The 17,675-nt window shown below is 43.4% G+C and overlaps 1 protein-coding gene across 1 annotated transcript in view; it reads right to left on the bottom strand.

Annotated features, from left to right (window-relative positions):
• The window catches only part of samd12 (sterile alpha motif domain containing 12), a 35,793-nt gene extending 19,790 nt beyond the window's left edge, over positions 1-16,003 (bottom strand). The window contains exons 1-2 of the mRNA XM_061093374.1: positions 15,943-16,003; positions 1,834-2,042 (exon numbers count right to left, since the gene is read on the bottom strand). Coding sequence (XP_060949357.1) covers positions 1,834-2,042; positions 15,943-16,003 — 270 coding nt within the window. The remainder of the gene's footprint in view (positions 1-1,833; positions 2,043-15,942) is intronic.
• Positions 16,004-17,675: the final 1,672 nt, after the last annotated feature.

The raw sequence follows: 17,675 nt of genomic DNA, 5'->3' as shown, positions 1-17,675 counted from the left end.
GAGTCAAGATTCTCAATGTGCGAGATTAAAAAGAAGTTTACATTCACATCAAAAGTAACTAGGGTAACTTTGCAATCAAATCCAGAACTTTATTCTAATTCCTCACATTTTCCCTTTCAACCTGAATTAGTGTCATATTACCCACGTTAGAGAAAAGCTGCCGTTTCTGTTACTTCATCATTTAAGAGTAAAACATCTCACTGAGCACTTAATTAAACTCGAGCATTAATAAATACTATCTGGCCCGAGGCCGCGGGATTGAGAATGGATTACAGTTTCATACAATTACAGTCTTCATGCACTTGATCTATTGAATTTCTCTCAGAGAGAAAGTCTCCCTCTTAAGTGCAACGCAGACACACAACGATGAGGCCGAGGTTCCTGCCGCTAATACACTGCTTCCCTCCAGGTCTCTAATGCAATTTACACGTCTGCTTCAAAGAGAATAACCCTGAGATCTAAAGTTACATCATGAAACCACAGCAGATACGTGTTACAGATACTTGTCACCTCAGAACCACATGCTAACGTAGAGGAGCATCTCCCCTATCTTTAAGTGTGTGTGTGTGTGTGTGTGTGTGTCTGTGTGTGTGTGTGTGTGTGTGTGTCTGTGTGTGTGTGTGTGTCAGTCCTATTCTCCTCCCACTGTCCATGGTCTATTTCTGTATATGAAGTGAGGAATTCATTCTGTGATGCTGATGAGCTGTTTGATCTATTATCAGAACCACTGAGGCAGAGTCGAGCCTGAAACAAACATCTCGTGTTTTACTGTTTATTCCCAGTTTGAGTCTTTGTTTGAACTGAAGATGTTGACGTGTGGAAACTGTGGGATTAGTGAGTTTATTATTATTGTTTTGTGTTATTTCTTTTGTGTCAGAACCAGAACGTTTGTGTAAATGTTTTGAAATTATCCTCCTTTTTCTTTCAGCTTCACACACAACAACCTCACTTTTTAACTACAGTTTTTCCTCTGAATACTAATAAACACATTGTACACAACCACAACAGACAACTTTATGTACATCAGGAAGCATTTATCTTCCAGAGCTGGAGCCAGAACTCAGGAGTTGAGCCGTCAGTAGAATAAACTGTTTAAACTTGAACGCTAACTTTGCTGCGTATCTGCTAAATGTGTAAATAAGCAACTGTTTACAAACATTTTTAGGTTTCACCAGAACAACTTGATTATCACCTTGACAACATGTTATTGTTCAGAGCTTGTTCTGCTGCCCCCGAGTGGCCGAAAGATGAATGATTCATGATCCAGATTAGAATCTAAAGATTGTGCAGTTTAGACAGTTTAAAAAGTTTTTTCTGTTCTACTGAAACTTCAGATTGAGGGATATATTCATGTAGGTGTCTTATAGACTATGTTACTTACATGATAAAACGTAGACTTTATGTATTGGAAAGACATTCAGCCTCTACTGCTTAAATGACACTACAAATTACTTGATTTTAATTGAAGTGAATTAGAAAGGCAATGTACCTTAAATATATTTCCTTTACAAACTCATCTGTCAAACTCATATCAAATGTAAGAGGCCAATTGTCTCCAGAATTTGTCTTATGTGCTGTCGAGTCGTAAAATAAAAAATATGATTTGATCCCGAAATAGAATAATGCAGAGGGACACAAGACAAAATGGTTGAAATGATCAACTTTTCAAGAGAATAATACATGTTTCATACAAACATTGAAATCTGATTGTTTTGGAAGTTGCCAATTAAAACTAAAAAGAACCCTAGATATAAATGGTCCAAGCTATGAAAGTTATATTATGTTATTTTACAGTGGGAATCCAGTGTTCCTGTGTCAGTCAGCAGCTCTTACCCGCGTCAGCTCGGACTCGGACACCGAGCGGTGTGGTGGCGAGCGGCGCTGGTACATGGGCGGGCTGACATCCTGGTAGATCGGACTGTCGTCGTCCAGCAGCACCGCCCCCCCGTCCACGGACTCCTCCTCTCCCTCCAGCTGTGAGGTCACGTCCTCTGGGCACATCTGGTGGTCGATGCCATTCTGGCTCAGGTTGCAGTGAACAGCTGTGTGAGGGAAATGGAAAAAAACATAAATAACTTGATGAGCGAAGGATAAGGGGATAAAAGTAAATTCAAGTATTTTTCATGAGATTCTAACTAAATCAAGCCTTAGTAAATATACCTTTAATGTGTCCCAATCTATTATTTAGAATTTACATAAAAAAACTGGTAAATTAGGTTGAAGGTGGTGTAGAAATTGTATTTTTCTGTAGAAATGCTTAACCGTCATTACTTTTAAGATGGTTAATGATTTCAAATATATAGTTTTAAAGGGTTGATTAATTATTCTAGTTTATAATAACATGTTACTGTACTGAAGGAATTCTCCACACTGAATGCTCTGCTGCTATAATTCCACTAGATGGCAGCAAATACAGATAAATGATGGCTGATTTCCCACTGAAGCTGCTTCTCGATTCAAAACTATACAAATTCCAGAGAATTTTTCATATGGTTTTTTGCAGATAATATAGAAAAGAACCTTAATGTGTTTTCATTTGTCAAACGAAACCAGCAAATTATAGTTATGCTATAAACTGTTTGATGGGAAGTTAACTCATTTTAACAACACACCTGTAGTTTAACACTCAGGAGTTTGGGTGCTGGTGTGGTTTGACCAGTAGGTCAGAGGTTACCTACTGTTAGCAAAACCTTAAATAAACAGTGAATTTAACATTGTGATTTGTGGTAAAAGAGCAAAAGTTGTATTAGTCAAAAGGAAGGTAAGTGTGTGTGTGTGTGTGTTTTTCTCCTAGATATGTGAGAAATCAGTGAATTACGTATTCATACAACCATCTCAGTATTTTCTCACTTTTCTGGCATCAAGAAATGATTAATTCAAAAGCCCAGATTCTGTATCTGCAGCCTGGAATTAGGACACAGCTCACGTCGCTCCCAGACAAACAGCTTCTCAAATCCACGCTGTGCAAATGTTAATCAAATACACTGTGTTTGGGTCAATCTTGGGGATGTTTAACTTGCGAGAAGTTTGAAATTTTAATGTTTTAGCTGGGCTGGGATTTGTCCTGCTGCACGTCTGTAATCAAGGGAAACATCGGGTTCGGTTCCACAAAAACTATTTCTCAGACTCGAAACAGTGAATTAAAGACGTTGGACGCACACAGTATCTAAGGGAATGAATCAAAATGCTACAGTAAATAAATATTTGAATGTCCCTGATGCTCCTCGTGGAACAACCTCGTTCCAAATTGGCAGAGGTTTAAAAAATGTGTCAGACATAAATTCTTCCAAACTGTAGGCGCAGGGGAGCAGCCAATTACGGGCTCAGTTCAGGCCCCTCTGTTCTGAGTAATTACTACACAACAAAGTGAAACAAGACAACAACAACAGGAAGAACATCCGTGTCGCCTTTACACATAACAGGAGCAGGAGAGTGAGGATAAAAGACTGTCCGACAGTGACAAGTGCCATTTTAGTTTCAATAAAAGTCAGTCAAATTCAGTTTAAAGCCCCATTAGAAAAAACTATAAGAACTAGAATAACAAATAATTCACAAAAAGGAGAAGAATTTAAAATATTCAAAATTTTCCTTTATCTCACAACCTCTCAGTTTTAACTAAAGACACCTTGGTTCACCATTTACTGATCCATTAAAAATCAACTCTGACCAGCTACAACAGTTCCGTTCTTATAAACAATCTAATAAAAAGGTTATTGCCAATGGTAATATTATAATTTTGGCAATAACACTTCTGTACCAGGTTGTGATAGAAGAACTAAATGAAATATCTGAATATCTCGCTTTATCAAAGGCTTCATCATAGGTCGTGCACTTTTTTTTTTGAAAGGTGAAATCATTTCATGAATGAAATATCAACAATTGAAAAAGCTAAAGTCCAAACAGCTTTGAGCAGATAACAAGGTGACTAACGACCGGTTTGCTGTGTTTGCTCAGAGCTGCAGACCAGACAGGACAGAGGCCGTGATACGAGGAAACACAAAACCAACTTGAGATGCGTAGCACGAAGCATCGCTCGCTCTCACTGCCTCTTTCTTCCTCTCCCCCCCCCCTCACAGGTCACTCCTTCCTCCTCCTCTTCCTCCTCTTCCTCCTCCTCTTCCTCATCTTCGCTCCGACTCAATTCAGTGTGCAACCACTCCGGAGTAGAAATGAATAATGCATCTTTTGCTAAGAGCATCGAACAACAGTACAAACAGCCTAACGGGATAGAGGGATAGAGGGATGGCAGGATGATGGGGGGGTTTAGGGAAGAGGCAAAGCGAGGAGGCAAAGCTGTGAGGAGCGGTGGCTGAATGAGAGGCTTGGAGATGGAGAAGGGCTTTTTTTAAACGGCAACAGTTACTATAAATAGCTCCATTACATTCATCCCTCTCTCCTCCCGGACATGCGCCGTGCAGCCATGGCGAAGGGGAGAGAGACAGACTCCCCCCACCCCTCTCTCAATGAGATTCAGCAGAATGGGGGAGAAAATGAATGGAGCGCACACAGAGACGTTTCAGAGCAGCATCATCCCTGCTCAGATACACACATCCCCCTGTTATCCGGATGACGACTAATAAAGAATTGGATTAGTTTTTACATAATTCTGTCTCTTCTTATTACTGCACACGGTTTGAGACGAGAAGCCATTACGAGTCAATCCAATTTGATAAATAGAAGCTGACAGGACGTTGTGTCTGTCTGGTGGAGCAGGTTAGTGAGGAGATAGAGCTTCATCTGCTCCGTCTTCTATCATCACACAAACCAGACGAGTGATGCTGCAGAAAAACTACAGGTAGCTGCACCTGGTTTACGCCTTGAACGTCTCCATTAGCGTGATGGCATCTTAACCAGCTATCACAGACTTCTGTCTTTTTCATCATTCACACTTTTCACAGACGCATCTGAAATCTGTCCAATCAATTTGAGTCTGATCCGATCTCCTGGCCTCAAAGAGGCAGTTTGGGGTTAAGAGCCTTGCTCAAGAGAACCTTGGTGAGTATAGTGTTAACATGTGAACATCAACTATATCTGTAACTGTTGGTCAGAAACATGGAGACTGACTTTCTACTTTATTACAATAAACTTTTCGATCCACATTGAGTCTCTAGCCTTAACATCTAAAGTCTAGTGGAGATTTAGCAAATTAGCCTGATGATATAAGAACAATCTGCTCCATTCCAGTCCACCAGGGAGCGATAATGCAGAAGACGATGCATATAAATGCAACAACCATGGATTGTGAACAATGTGCCTCACCCTTAATGTTCCTGTACTTTCCCCGAGCAGGGACTTTTTAAGATGGAAAAAACATTTCCCTGAAACTTAAGATCCTGCAAAGGTTCCTAGTTCCTGGGGAAAGTACCTGCAGTTGAGCAGTGTTAATGTTACACCACATCACTGATTATTGGTTAAACATAAATCAGAGGAAATGCTGAGGAAAGTTTCAGGATGAAATAGGTTCACCTTTAAATCATTAACAGTTTAAGGTTTCATACGTTCACATTGGAATTTAAGGACCTATAGTTTTAAAGCTCACTGTATCAGATGTGTACCTTCATTGCAGATTCACATGTAATTTACTTCTTGGTGATAAAATGTGAGGATTCATTTATCAGATGATTGAATGATGAATAAAATTCCTTTCACAGAAAACTCATATTAGTATCAACAGAGTGAGTAGAAGAAGAAAGCATCAGGGCTGATACGTCTTCCTGTTTCCCTCGTAACAGAGCATCCATGGCACAAACCCCGTTGAAATAAGACGTTTCAAATTGGGGGCAATGGGAGAAGCCGAACGCTGTTATTCTGTGTGAACTCCGGAGCCTCAGAGTGCAAGCTGGTTCAAAGGGAAACCATTAGTGGGCCCTATAATCAAAAGTGAAGTGGGCTCTGTGTGGGCACTCAGGCTCGGAGTGATCTCTTCTCTCTGGCTGACTCTCAAACTGGAGCAGAATGAATTGAGAAGCGAGCACAATCCAGCGTGTGACCCAGAAACAAAGCCCGGAGATGGAGGGCCGGGGAGAACGTGCTGACTCTGCACCGCAGCCACGACCGGGCCTTCGCTCCGTCACCTCCTTCCAGGAGGCATCTGGCAGAAGAGACTGAATCAGCCTCCGTTAATAGTCCCGAAAAACGGGACATGAAAGACGTGGGCGCCGCAGTCGAGCCCGAAAAACCAAAGCAACTGTGCCAGCAGACGCTCTGGGGAATCTGAAGAGGTGTCCTGGCACAGACACTGGCAGGATGTTAGCATAATGACATTTCAGTCATGCACGCAGCTGTGACTCTGTATACATGTGAACGGTGGCTTGGAGCTGAATCACAAATCAGTGCCCGCCACATGGCCGGAGGTAAAAAAAAACTTTGACAATTACCAAGTTCAGTGGTGCATATTTGTCACAGTGCTGGAGACTGTTTATTAAGATTCAGTACACGTGTGCAATTCTTCCCATTAGAAATGAAGCCCAAACTCTGCCATCTTGAGCTGAAGACGTAATTTGGAGACAGACGCCCGGTAACTATAGGTCCCTCCCACTACACATCCTCGACCAATCGTGAGTCAGTCTCAGCTGTCAATCACAATGTTTAGTTTTTATAACCATCGGACATTTAATTAAAACAAAACTGAAAATGTACATCTGGACAACTTTAGTGTGATAAGAACAAGAGATGTTCCGATTTAAATTTCCCAACATTTTTTCAGATACCTTGACTTTGCATATCAGCCGATACAGAGTACTGATTACATACCAGTGCATTTAAAGAAACACAGACAAATGTATTTGATGTCGATGTTCCATCTACTTACATGGAGTAGGCTGTGTTTATGGCGTATACTGCAGCCAGCCATCAGGGGGCGATCTAGACACTTTGGGGAGCTGTACATCTTCTACAGTCTGTGTTTCTCAGAGCTCCATCTCTCTGCACCACACTGCACGTACACAGACAAACTGCGAAAAAGCCTTGACGCTGCATGTGTTGTTGATTCTCACCCAGCTCTGAGAAGGTGGCGAATCTAGCAAATCTGCATGAGGGTGGGGGGGCGTCAAGTGACTCCATGCACTGCTCGCCAAGTTAGAGCAAATGTGACAAGACTGAATATGTGAGGAGAGTGCAGCTCGTCCCCGGAGGACTTGGGTACGAGAGGACGCACTCAGATCCTTACATGCTCACTAAAGGACTAATTAGAATACGTTTGAAGGAGAGAGGAGCCCAGCGCCTCCAGTACAGGATGTTTAGGACTGGAGAGTGAAGGAAAAGCTTTCTGCTCAGTGTGATTAAATTCATCAGACAAGAGGAATAAGTGCACGAATGAATGATCTCCTCTGGTTTGTTCCTTTTTCAAAGCCCGGGCAGAACAACTCTTTTTGAATCTAATGATTCGTCTAATGAAGACCCCACTCACTGGATGTGACCATTAACCACAGACCCTTCACTTTATTAATACGTGTGAAAGGATTTAAAGTATGAGTGTGGAAGAGATAAATGGATCTCAATAGGTTTTTGTATTAATCAAGATCTGTGCAAAGACGTGCTGAAAAGTTTCAAGTGCCAAAATCTGGTGTGTGATCATCATCTTGATGATTCATTCTTTAATTGGTAAGAATCTAAATTTAAAGTTTAAAAAAGGATGGTTTTCTCAGCAGTCTCCTTATGAAACCTCTTTTAAATCCAGAAGTTGCAGATTTGTATTGGGATCTGCACTGGATTAGTTGACTAAATATTCCAGGTTGTTTTTTTCATCAATATCCATGAGTTATTTCCTTGGGAGTCTGTGAAAATGTCTAAAAACTGCCGATCTTGCAACGTTAAAGAAAGAGATTTAAATAAATTTCTGGATGCTGTCCCCTTGACTGATTTCGGGCCAGAATCTATTGAGCTCTTTCTTGGCTCGAGTCCCATCCTGCCACCAGGTGTGATAGAAATCTGTTCAATAGTATTTGCATAAGAACAGATTATTGATCTGCTGAGGAGACGCAGGTCTTTGTAAGCTTGACGTATTCTTTCCAGTATTGCTGTGAAGCTGATCCCTTCATTAACGACACCTAAAGCTGACATTTACAACTTTATTGGCCAATGAGCTGCTCCACTGGTGCAATGACAAGTTAATTCTTGGCGCTGAAGTTCACCCCAGAAAAAGTCTGTAGGGTGGAAAAGCCCTTGAGTCGAAGTGAGGCTGCAAAAACAAAAAAGGACAGAATTAAACAAGTGTCCTTCATTTAACAGCATGTTAACAGAGTGTTGTGTTGCAGCAAAAAGATCAGACACTCTCACAGGACGAGAGCACAAGGTTGTGCAAACCCAGGCGGTGATTCCACTTCACGCTACACATGGCGTGGGCGTTTCGGCTTCAAACCGTTAAATAAGTGGGGCATTACTCCGCTAACCTGATGGATCTGAGAGTCATTATCAAACCGGCCGCTTATGGCTTCGCCCGCAGCGTTTAAAATTCATGAGGCGGCTCCGCAATCTCGGATGATCTGCAGGTAACATTAACTGAGCATTTGCACTGAGTCGACACGGTTTCTCGTCGCCGGATTTAAGAGCATAAACATGAATGAGTTTACTGCCACTACACGCTTCATTAGAGTTCAAACGGCTTTAAATAGAACGCAGATTATTTGTGCTTTAGCTCATTTTCTGTCAGTTTTATTCTAACCGTCTTGTGTGCAGCTTAGCAGGTCACTGCAGCAGGGGCTGTATTCCAGCCTGTTGCATAAGCTCAGCCTGGTAAACACATGTAGTCGCCCCCTGCTAACAAGACGTGACATCTGGAGGAGTTCTTGTCAAGGTCCTTTAAGGCTTAGCGGCTCAGATGTATATTCATTAATGCACACGTCGTCCAACACGAGCATCCGAACTGACCTCGGGGACACAAGTGTAATTAATGGACGTGTTAAGTACATTGTGGCAGCATGAAATTAGTGTTCACTTAAAAAGCCTTTTAATTTCACTCTTCCTCATGTGCACTCAGTTAAGTGTTATGTTTGAATGAGAGCTGCTGAGACGACAAGGACTGACTTCACTATCAAAGTGAAGTAGTGCCAGCTCGACTCTCTGTGGGTCTCTTAATTCAGCCTGACATCCTTTCAAAAGTTAACTGGGCTCAAACTTCACAGATTGCCCCCCCGCGCAACCCCAGTGGCTCCAGGGTCTGGGATCTGTCGGTCCCGTGTCAAGCCGGCGTGGACGTGCTCAACTTCCAACGTTTTTATCAGCTGCAAATGGAGCAGAGAGGCAGATGAAATTTTAAAAAAGGCAAAGAGAAAAGCTGAGAGAGTGCGAAGGGATGAAAAAGAAAGTGAGAATGAGACAGAAAAAGAGAGAAACGACCCACTTTTACACAGAGGAGATAAATATAACTGCTGTTCACTTTGGCTGCAGAGAAGCGTCCCAGGCTTTAGCTTTTTAACGTGCTCCGCTTCAAAGGCAGACGGGAAAGAGGAAGACAAGAATAGAGTGTCTTCCTTTAGAGGAACAGCTATTAATATTTGATAAAAAGGCAGAAACTTTTCCTGTTCTTGGCCACGGTAATGGAACCATCGCAGAGAGGGAAAGTTTGTGATTTATTTTGGCATCGTCCAGTAAATTGTTCACCTTCTCTCCTGCTGTGAAGTTTGCAGAGTCAACACAGTCTATTATTAGGCTGAGTAGACACAACACTTATGCTGCAGTGTCATGATTGGAAGAAATACTACTGCAGAAAAGTCAATGTTCTCTGTTGTGCAGACCCCATGGAGCTGATGTGCTTATTGAGCAGATTACACGACGTCACCAACCCACATTAAACAGCTTCTTTGTCAAAGTCAACACAGTTTTCAAATGGCACAACGTGTGGCCTCAACATTAACTTAAAAAAAAAATGCATTTCAATTAGGAGAACGTGCTGATTTTGAATTTGGGACGAAAACAGAACTGGTGTTGCAGATAAATAGTTCTCAACCTTTAGCTTTTTATTTTCCTGCAAAATTCGGCCTCATCTTGCGTCTTCCTACAAATTAGCATTTGCAAATACAAAACTGGAACCTCCCTGTTCTTCTGTTTTTTAAAGGGGCGTCATCAACAAGACTGAGAACAGACCTACAACCAATCAGAGCAATGAAATGTGTGACGCAGCACAGATACTGATGATTCAACACGTCTTCATATCAGAGACTCTATGTTTAAGAGATGAGCTTCAATGGAGCTTCAGTCATCGAGTCAAACCCTCCTGCCTCTTTTCAGATGAAAAGCAGTGATTTGTGAGTTTCACTGTGAATAAACATGAGCTCTCTGATTCCTCTGGTTTCCAGGTTACAGCCTCCTCGCTCCAGCCTGCCTGACATGTGATGACCTTTTGCTTTTCTTATTGGCCTCTCTGCCTTGACCTTTTGGTTCTGACTGTCTGTTCTGAACCACTGACACAGCAAACCTTTGTTTTTATCGTCATATATGCCGTAAAGGATGAAAGGGAGTATGAATGATCAAATAGTCCACTCAGACCAGAACATTTCCCACTACATCTGCACAACCGGTGATACAGCACCATACACAATTTCTAATGACTCCAATTTCAACCAAATTTTCCTGTTAGAAGGCGTCTCATCAACTGTGCAGCGCTGCTCCACCACGTAAAACCATGAAAACGTCCACCTGACACTGACTCCCTCCATCTGTGGCCACTGCAACAGCCGGTGACACACAAACCGTCTCAGATCCGCAGCTTCAATCATTCGGCAGATCGGAGCCCAGAGAATTTCACGGTCATCAGGGACCGAGTTGCCAAGTTTCTGCACTCAACACAACAGGGTTCCCAAAATGTTGCCGAGTGTTCACAAAAAGCACAAAGGTCGACGTTTGTGTGAGAGAGAAGAGCGGTGCACGAAAAGACTGAAAGTGCTTTATAATGGCAGAACGAGAGATGAATTAGTGGAACGTGCAGCAGTGCGGTCGCCGTCTCTTCCCTTGGGTTTCAGTCGACTGATGTTCGTTCTTCATGAAGGTCGATAAAGATGCTGTGTAGGTTTTGTTCCGTCCCGTTTGTGAGCAGGGACAAGACCCACGATGTCCGCCAGGCTGATGTTGCAGTGCATTAAAAAAAAAAAAATCGAATAGAGGCCAGATGCTGCTGAGAATGAGCCAAAGCACAAAGATAACATGAAGCTGAACTCATCTGATCGTTAACGCCTTCGCTCATCTGCATATTCATTGGATCGAATGTGAAAAAACCCCACAGCTACTCCCCTTTTTATCACTGGGAATGTGCAGAAATGGCGATGGTGTAAAGCATCTGGAGGCTACAGGTGACACTTCAGCACAGTGGGTTACAAGTCAAGATACAGTGCTTTCAATTTCTTATTCTCGTGTTTTCCACTGGGCTGCTTGGTATTCAGATGGACTGAGAGGAGAGATTTGATGCAACTCTCGAGTCCGCTGGTTAAATATCAAGCTCCAGATCGCAGCCACTTAAGCTCCGTCTGGTTTCACGCTGAGCTGCGTTCAGACGTGCACTGAAGTCTGGACAGATTCACATGAAGTCCGGAGAATTGGGTCCAGACTTTACCTGCAGGTCACGTCTGAAAACAGCTTGAAATTGTGCTTTATGCTCAATATTACTATTATTTCAACTCTTTGCTCTTTGGACTTCATATGCCAAAGTTACTTCGGTAAGTTGAACTCTAAGAGTCCACGTGCACAAGGTGTCGGCCTGTTGTTTCCACCAGAGAACCAGACCCCCTGCTGGTTTCACCCCCCTGTGCTGGTCTCTCACGCTGACACTCAGACACAGTGATGCAAGCAGAGCCGGCTGAAAGCACTCAGTCCAGACACAGATCCAATAGAATTGTAATGAGCAAACCCCCTGACAGTTTGTCAGACAGATTGCAGTTCATCGTGTATCAATCTTGCAAAGAAAGTCTCTGCAACTCTGTGGATGAGAAAGTAGACTAATCGATAAACGTCGACACGGCGAGAGGACGAGTCTGTGCACACAACTACTATTTTTATTTTCTGCTTAGCTTCTCATTGTGAATTCCGGGCAGCAGCCCTTTATGTATGGTACATCAAAGATGGCTGTAGGTGCACCCAGGGGAGGATTACACAACACCACTCTCCTCTGACATTTGCCACATCTTCATCATCTTGATCCCCTTCCCCTTTTATTAAGGGTTTGGAAGATGCACCCTCACCGCAGCAGCTCCTGATTAGGTGCTCTAACATGTAATCCCATTCCACCAACCGAAATAAACATGTTTATTCTACTAATTCCATTTGCCGGTGGGATGGATGTGAAAGGAGTTTTCTGAATGGATGCACAGGCAGGCAGAGCCGGGCAGCACGTCTCAAAGAGGCTTGATGCACAGAGGAAAGAATGGAGGAGTGAAAGGGACAAGCTGAGCCACAGGGGTAAACACTGCTGTGGCTGGACAGGAAGTCCAGTGCCTGGCTCTTTTCTAAATGTCCGCGTATATTGTTTGTGCCTGTATGAAACCACAGCCTTTCATTAGGGTCATGTAAGCTTTTTATAGCCTCCTACGCTGACATGAAAATAACACAAACCTTCGTGCAAACTCAATATCTCTCTCAGACTGAGAGTAACACAACATGCTGGTGGTCGGCTGGTTAATGTGCGTTACATGTAACTATAACACGATTGGTTGGATTCCACTGGGGACTTGTGTTGCATGTCATACCCTGCTCTCAGGAAAGAAAAGCTTTTCTCATCTCTATCATGACCTTCGGGATCCCCAGAGGGATTTCTCTCCTCCACCTGCTGACTCCAACACCTCCATCTAGACTCCAGGGAATCCAACAAAGACGCTTCTCATCCTTGCAGTCTATAGATCTTAGATTTACCTCCATGTCACACGCTTCCTACTATTCTCCTTAGTATACAACTCGGTTTTGTGGCTAAATGAAAACCAAACAGTGACCATTCAGCGACCTCGACTGTGTGTCTATTACTGTTACCATGACAACAATGGTCAGACCTGCCACTTGTACATTTGTATGCGAGGGACATGCGACCTATGTGGTGATACAGGTCTGTACCTGTCTTTTCACTCAATAACTTATATAACCATATGTGACCCTGGGTATAATTCAGTCAATGTGGTTAGGCTTCAAAATAATGTATCATCATCGAACCGTCCCTTTGTCTTTTGAGAGAAAGATGCCTCAGACTGAGCTGAAGACACAAAGCCGAGTGCTCTTCCTCATCAGGAGGAGGGTGATTGCAGTGCCTAATTAAAACAGTGATTTGAATCTGTATTTGGATCTGAGATTATTTGTTTTTCTTGTCAGTGCATAATATGAAATGTTGTTGATGAAGCAACTCTCCTGAAGACGCTTGTCTCCTTGCAGGTAGAAGAGTTGTGTCGGGGAAACACTGACGCATACTGACAACAACACAAAACCTTTCTTATCCACGAGCTCTAATTTCAAGCTAGACTTGCAAAGGCTGCTCAAAACAATGCATGCAGGGAGAAACAATGCTCCTTAAAAGATTATGTTGTTGAATTTAAACTATTAGCAGCTTGTATCAAATGTCACACCCACAATAGACCCTGATTAGAATTTGCCCAAACTATTAACCAGCTTTAAGTGCCATGTGTGCAGAGCTTTGCAGGAATCTGTGCAGTTTGTTGTTGTGGCTCATTAACTTTACTGAGTCAAAGCGTCTTCCACAGAAAAGCTCATACGGAGAGAAACACTAAAAACTGGTGCGGTTTTCAAAGAGCTAATTGTCTTCTCATGTGTTATAAATGTTTAAAGAGCTGACCTATATTCTCCGTCTTCAAGGGGTTTGTGGAGCAGTGGAACAGAAACTCAGAAACCGTGACATGGCGGAGTTGTGATTTCTCTCAAGCGTTGCATCTTAGATTGAAAGAGAATGTGCAGCTGTGTCCCGTCCACGGGGAACGTTTCTGTTTGTAGCACAGAGATTCAAAAGCGGATTTTAAATTAGATCCAATCTAAAAAAAGAAACCGGCCTTTTCAAGCCAAATATGGCAAATTTAGAAATGGAGGATCAGTGAGCTCCGTCCTTCTGGCGCATTTTCTACAATAAGAAAGAATCATGGGGTCTGGCAAATAAACATAGAGTGGTGTGAAGTAACTAATACAATATCTCCCTGAGGAATCTGGTAAAGTACTATATTTCAACCACATTGCTGAACAGGGCTGAAATACAACGTTTCGGCTGCTTGCGCAAAATCCGCTCTGACCTTGGGTGTTTAGCTTTCTCCCCAAATTCCGACAGACGTATCAGTTCTTGAAGCTCCAGTGGACGTGAGTCAGAATTCATCTCTCGCTCAGTGACACAAGTCGGTGAATCACGATTGCCGGCACAGAGTTTTTCATATTGATGCTCGAGCCGCTCAAGTCAAAAATCACAGCGATGCCGGGTGTGACGCTGTAGCTGCTCTCAGACATGCACAGAAACCTGGATACTTTCCAGAGGGGCTGTACGGGAGAATGCAAATGTTCAAATCAGTCGCTCTGGACATTTTCTAGAGCTTTTCTGTCCCAGGTAAAATGTCCAATTGGGCCATAAAACTGAGAAAATAAAAAGAACACAAATATCTCCAGATGAAAAAGAGGAGCCGGACATGTACAAGATGCCGAGGAAGATGTTTAGTTGGAAAGACAATGAGATTCAAGAGCATTTGACGATGAAGCCAAACGCCAGAGTCGAGAAGAACTGATGATTTCTGAATTTCTACGTCACGTCCTGCCTCCTGCTGCTCCACCCAGACGCCATCCTTCACCTGAAGGTTCAGGACATTTTACTGTGGTTGTGAACACGTCTGACCCAAACAATTCTTCATACGTAAATCACAAACTACAAAATGTCTGGATCTAAGTATCTTGGCATTTCCCAGAGTTCATGTCTGAAAGGGCTTTGGTGTAAACATGATTTATGCAGCCTGCAAGTATTGAAAGGGATCTAACAGCAAGAGATTGGAGAGGTGAAGATTCTCTGAGCCACATGAATCCAGGTGAAACCGGGAGATAACACTGAGAGATAATGGAATCATAACTTTTGGAATTGCGCTGGGTTTTATTCATCGGAGTCAGCCTGGATAAAATCAGTGCGAGACAAGGGAGGAAGAACTCGACAAAGCAGATGAAGAATTCAGCCCTGGAACAAAGTCTGTATCTGCAGGCAGCTCCACCGCTCGCCGCCTTCTCTGTGGCTTTGAAAGATGGATCCCTGGAGAACGTGTGAGAATGAAACCCGGGGAGATGCTGGAGGCTTGGCAGCGTTATGGCTGCTGCTGCATTAAAACACGCAGGCCTATTTCAGGCTCTGACACATGTGGTAATGTCTTTACACCTGTAGGTCGGCACCACTGAGAGGAGCTGCGGCACCAGAGCGGGAAAGGTGCAACTTGCAAGAGATTTGTTTGATGCTGTTGAGCAGGTGTTGTAAAAGTGGGAGGTTGGAAGCCTCCAGGGAGCTCGAGAGGCTTCAGGCTTTCGGCAGGTAAATTATTTAACTTAAAGAGAAAATGACTGCGGTGATTTGTGTCAACTTTCGAACAGTTCAAGTGTTGTGAGGCTGATCCCTGGAATAGATTGTATGCAAACAGTATCCTGCAGATTTTCACGCATCTATTCTGGATCCTTGACGTGAGGAAAACATGAGAAGCATGCGGCAGAACAACATTTACAGCTCTGCATGCAGATCAGCCTCAGTTGTTTAATCTTATCAGTGCTGGTAACCAACACACAAAACAAAATTCCACAGAAAGGACCACACATGTCAGGGGACGAACAGGAGAGACAGGTTCAGGTCACACAACACAACATTGTGCACTGAAATGAGTCAAGTCAGAGATGATTGATCCGGGTGAGGAATGCAGTTGTGCCACTGCCTCATACCTACCACACCTGCATGGGCAAACACACAGAAAACACACTGTGGAGTGGAAAAGGCTTTTTTTGTTTTCAACCTACCTCTCATCGGGTTCTGGATCCAAAAGATGCCTCCGATCAGGTGAGGAGACTGGCCGAGCATCTCTCTGGACACTTGTGTCTCACCTCTAATGTCCCGGAGTTAAGTGAACAGCTCAAGTGTCAATCACAGGGAGACGTGTCCCCTGATCCACATGTCACTCACCACCTGATGAGCAGAGCCCGGGTGTAAAGGAGAAGAAGAAACCCTGTTGCAGCACAGCACGGAGCAGCTGTGTGGCTCTTACATCCAGAGGACAGCGGGGGGGAGAACACGCAGCAGCCGGGGATGGTTACGCACAAAAGACCCGGACGCTCCTCGGGGATTGCAGACCTGTTACCCGGCTCACACACACAAACACAAACACACACACACGCACTGAAACAAAAACACACACACACACAGAGGCTGCGCGTAATGGTCATGCACCAGCAGAGACCAGCAGGAGGAGTGATACCAGAGGATGACCAGGACAGAGATGCTGGTGCAGACACAACACAGGCTGCGACCTGACAACACACACACACACACACACACTCACAACAAACACACACATGCAGCCGCAGTCCTCCTATTATCTTTTGCGTTAAAACGTCCTGATGGAATGACGCGTCTTACCTTCAACAGCCATCGCGCTCTTCCGCTGATCCGCGCATCACCGGTGGAATGTGGAACTCGTCTCCCCCCCCACCCTTGCTCATTGTACCTTGTTCCTCGTGTTTCTCATCACTTTGCTGCGGGCGAGCCGGAGCGCACAGCTGCTGCCCCCCCCTCTGGAGGATGCTGGGTAGTGTAGTGCTCGCTGCTCTCCGGGGGGTGGGATGTGAAGTCTGTAACAGCTACTTTATAAAGTCAATTAAGACTTTGAGCCTTTTGCATTTAAACTTGTGTTTCATATTTGGACTTACTGACAATTTTCATTTCTCAGGTTGAATAAAGGAACAAGTTTATATCGTTGTCGTACGTAACTATTGGCTGTCAGATTCATGCACGTTCATTTCACATCTGGATACGAAAGAAATTAGGCAATAGCCCCTGAAAGTAAAGTTTTTTTAATTAACATACGTGAACAGCTACTGATGTATTATACTTCGTACACGTTCTGAGCTGCTAGTTTAGCTTCTCTTAGAGCAAAGTCCGGAAACAAAAGGAGAACCGCGGAGAAGCCTGGCTCAGTCCAAAGGTCAACACATCTGGTTACAATCTGATTGAGTCAAACAGAAACTGAGTATAGGTTTGAAGAAATTGTGATTAAACTCAGGGTTATGTGACTAGTTCCTGAACAGGCGCATTGACTTTTCGGTGTCTCCATTGGTTACCTGGTGACCTCATGGTGATTAGAGTAAAGTAACTGCACCACGCACACACATAAACCTGTTTAAACCCTGTTGTTGTACATATTAGATTTAGTTTTCCAACCGATTCCTATCTATATGTTAGGCTAAGCTAACTGGTTCCAGCTTTGTATTTGGCTATATAGTACTTCAAATTGAAATAGGCTTTGCTAACTGGTAACTAAATAGGACTAAGTGTCTTACAAAGACACTAAAAGTACCTTCACCAGATCGGTATTATAATCTGGACTCAGATTGTGTAACCTCAGGAGAACTGGTTGGATTATATAAACAGACATTGTTTATTATTCACCTGTTTCTCATGGACTATGCACCACGCAGCGTCCACACTGTAGAATTTCTGTGACATGCATAATTTATATGTGCATTTGAATTGGGCC

The sequence above is a fragment of the Limanda limanda genome, chromosome 19 (genome assembly GCF_963576545.1).
Source record: "Limanda limanda chromosome 19, fLimLim1.1, whole genome shotgun sequence".
NCBI classification, from domain to species: Eukaryota; Metazoa; Chordata; class Actinopteri; order Pleuronectiformes; family Pleuronectidae; genus Limanda; species Limanda limanda.
This window is presented reverse-complemented; position numbering and strand designations above follow the sequence as displayed.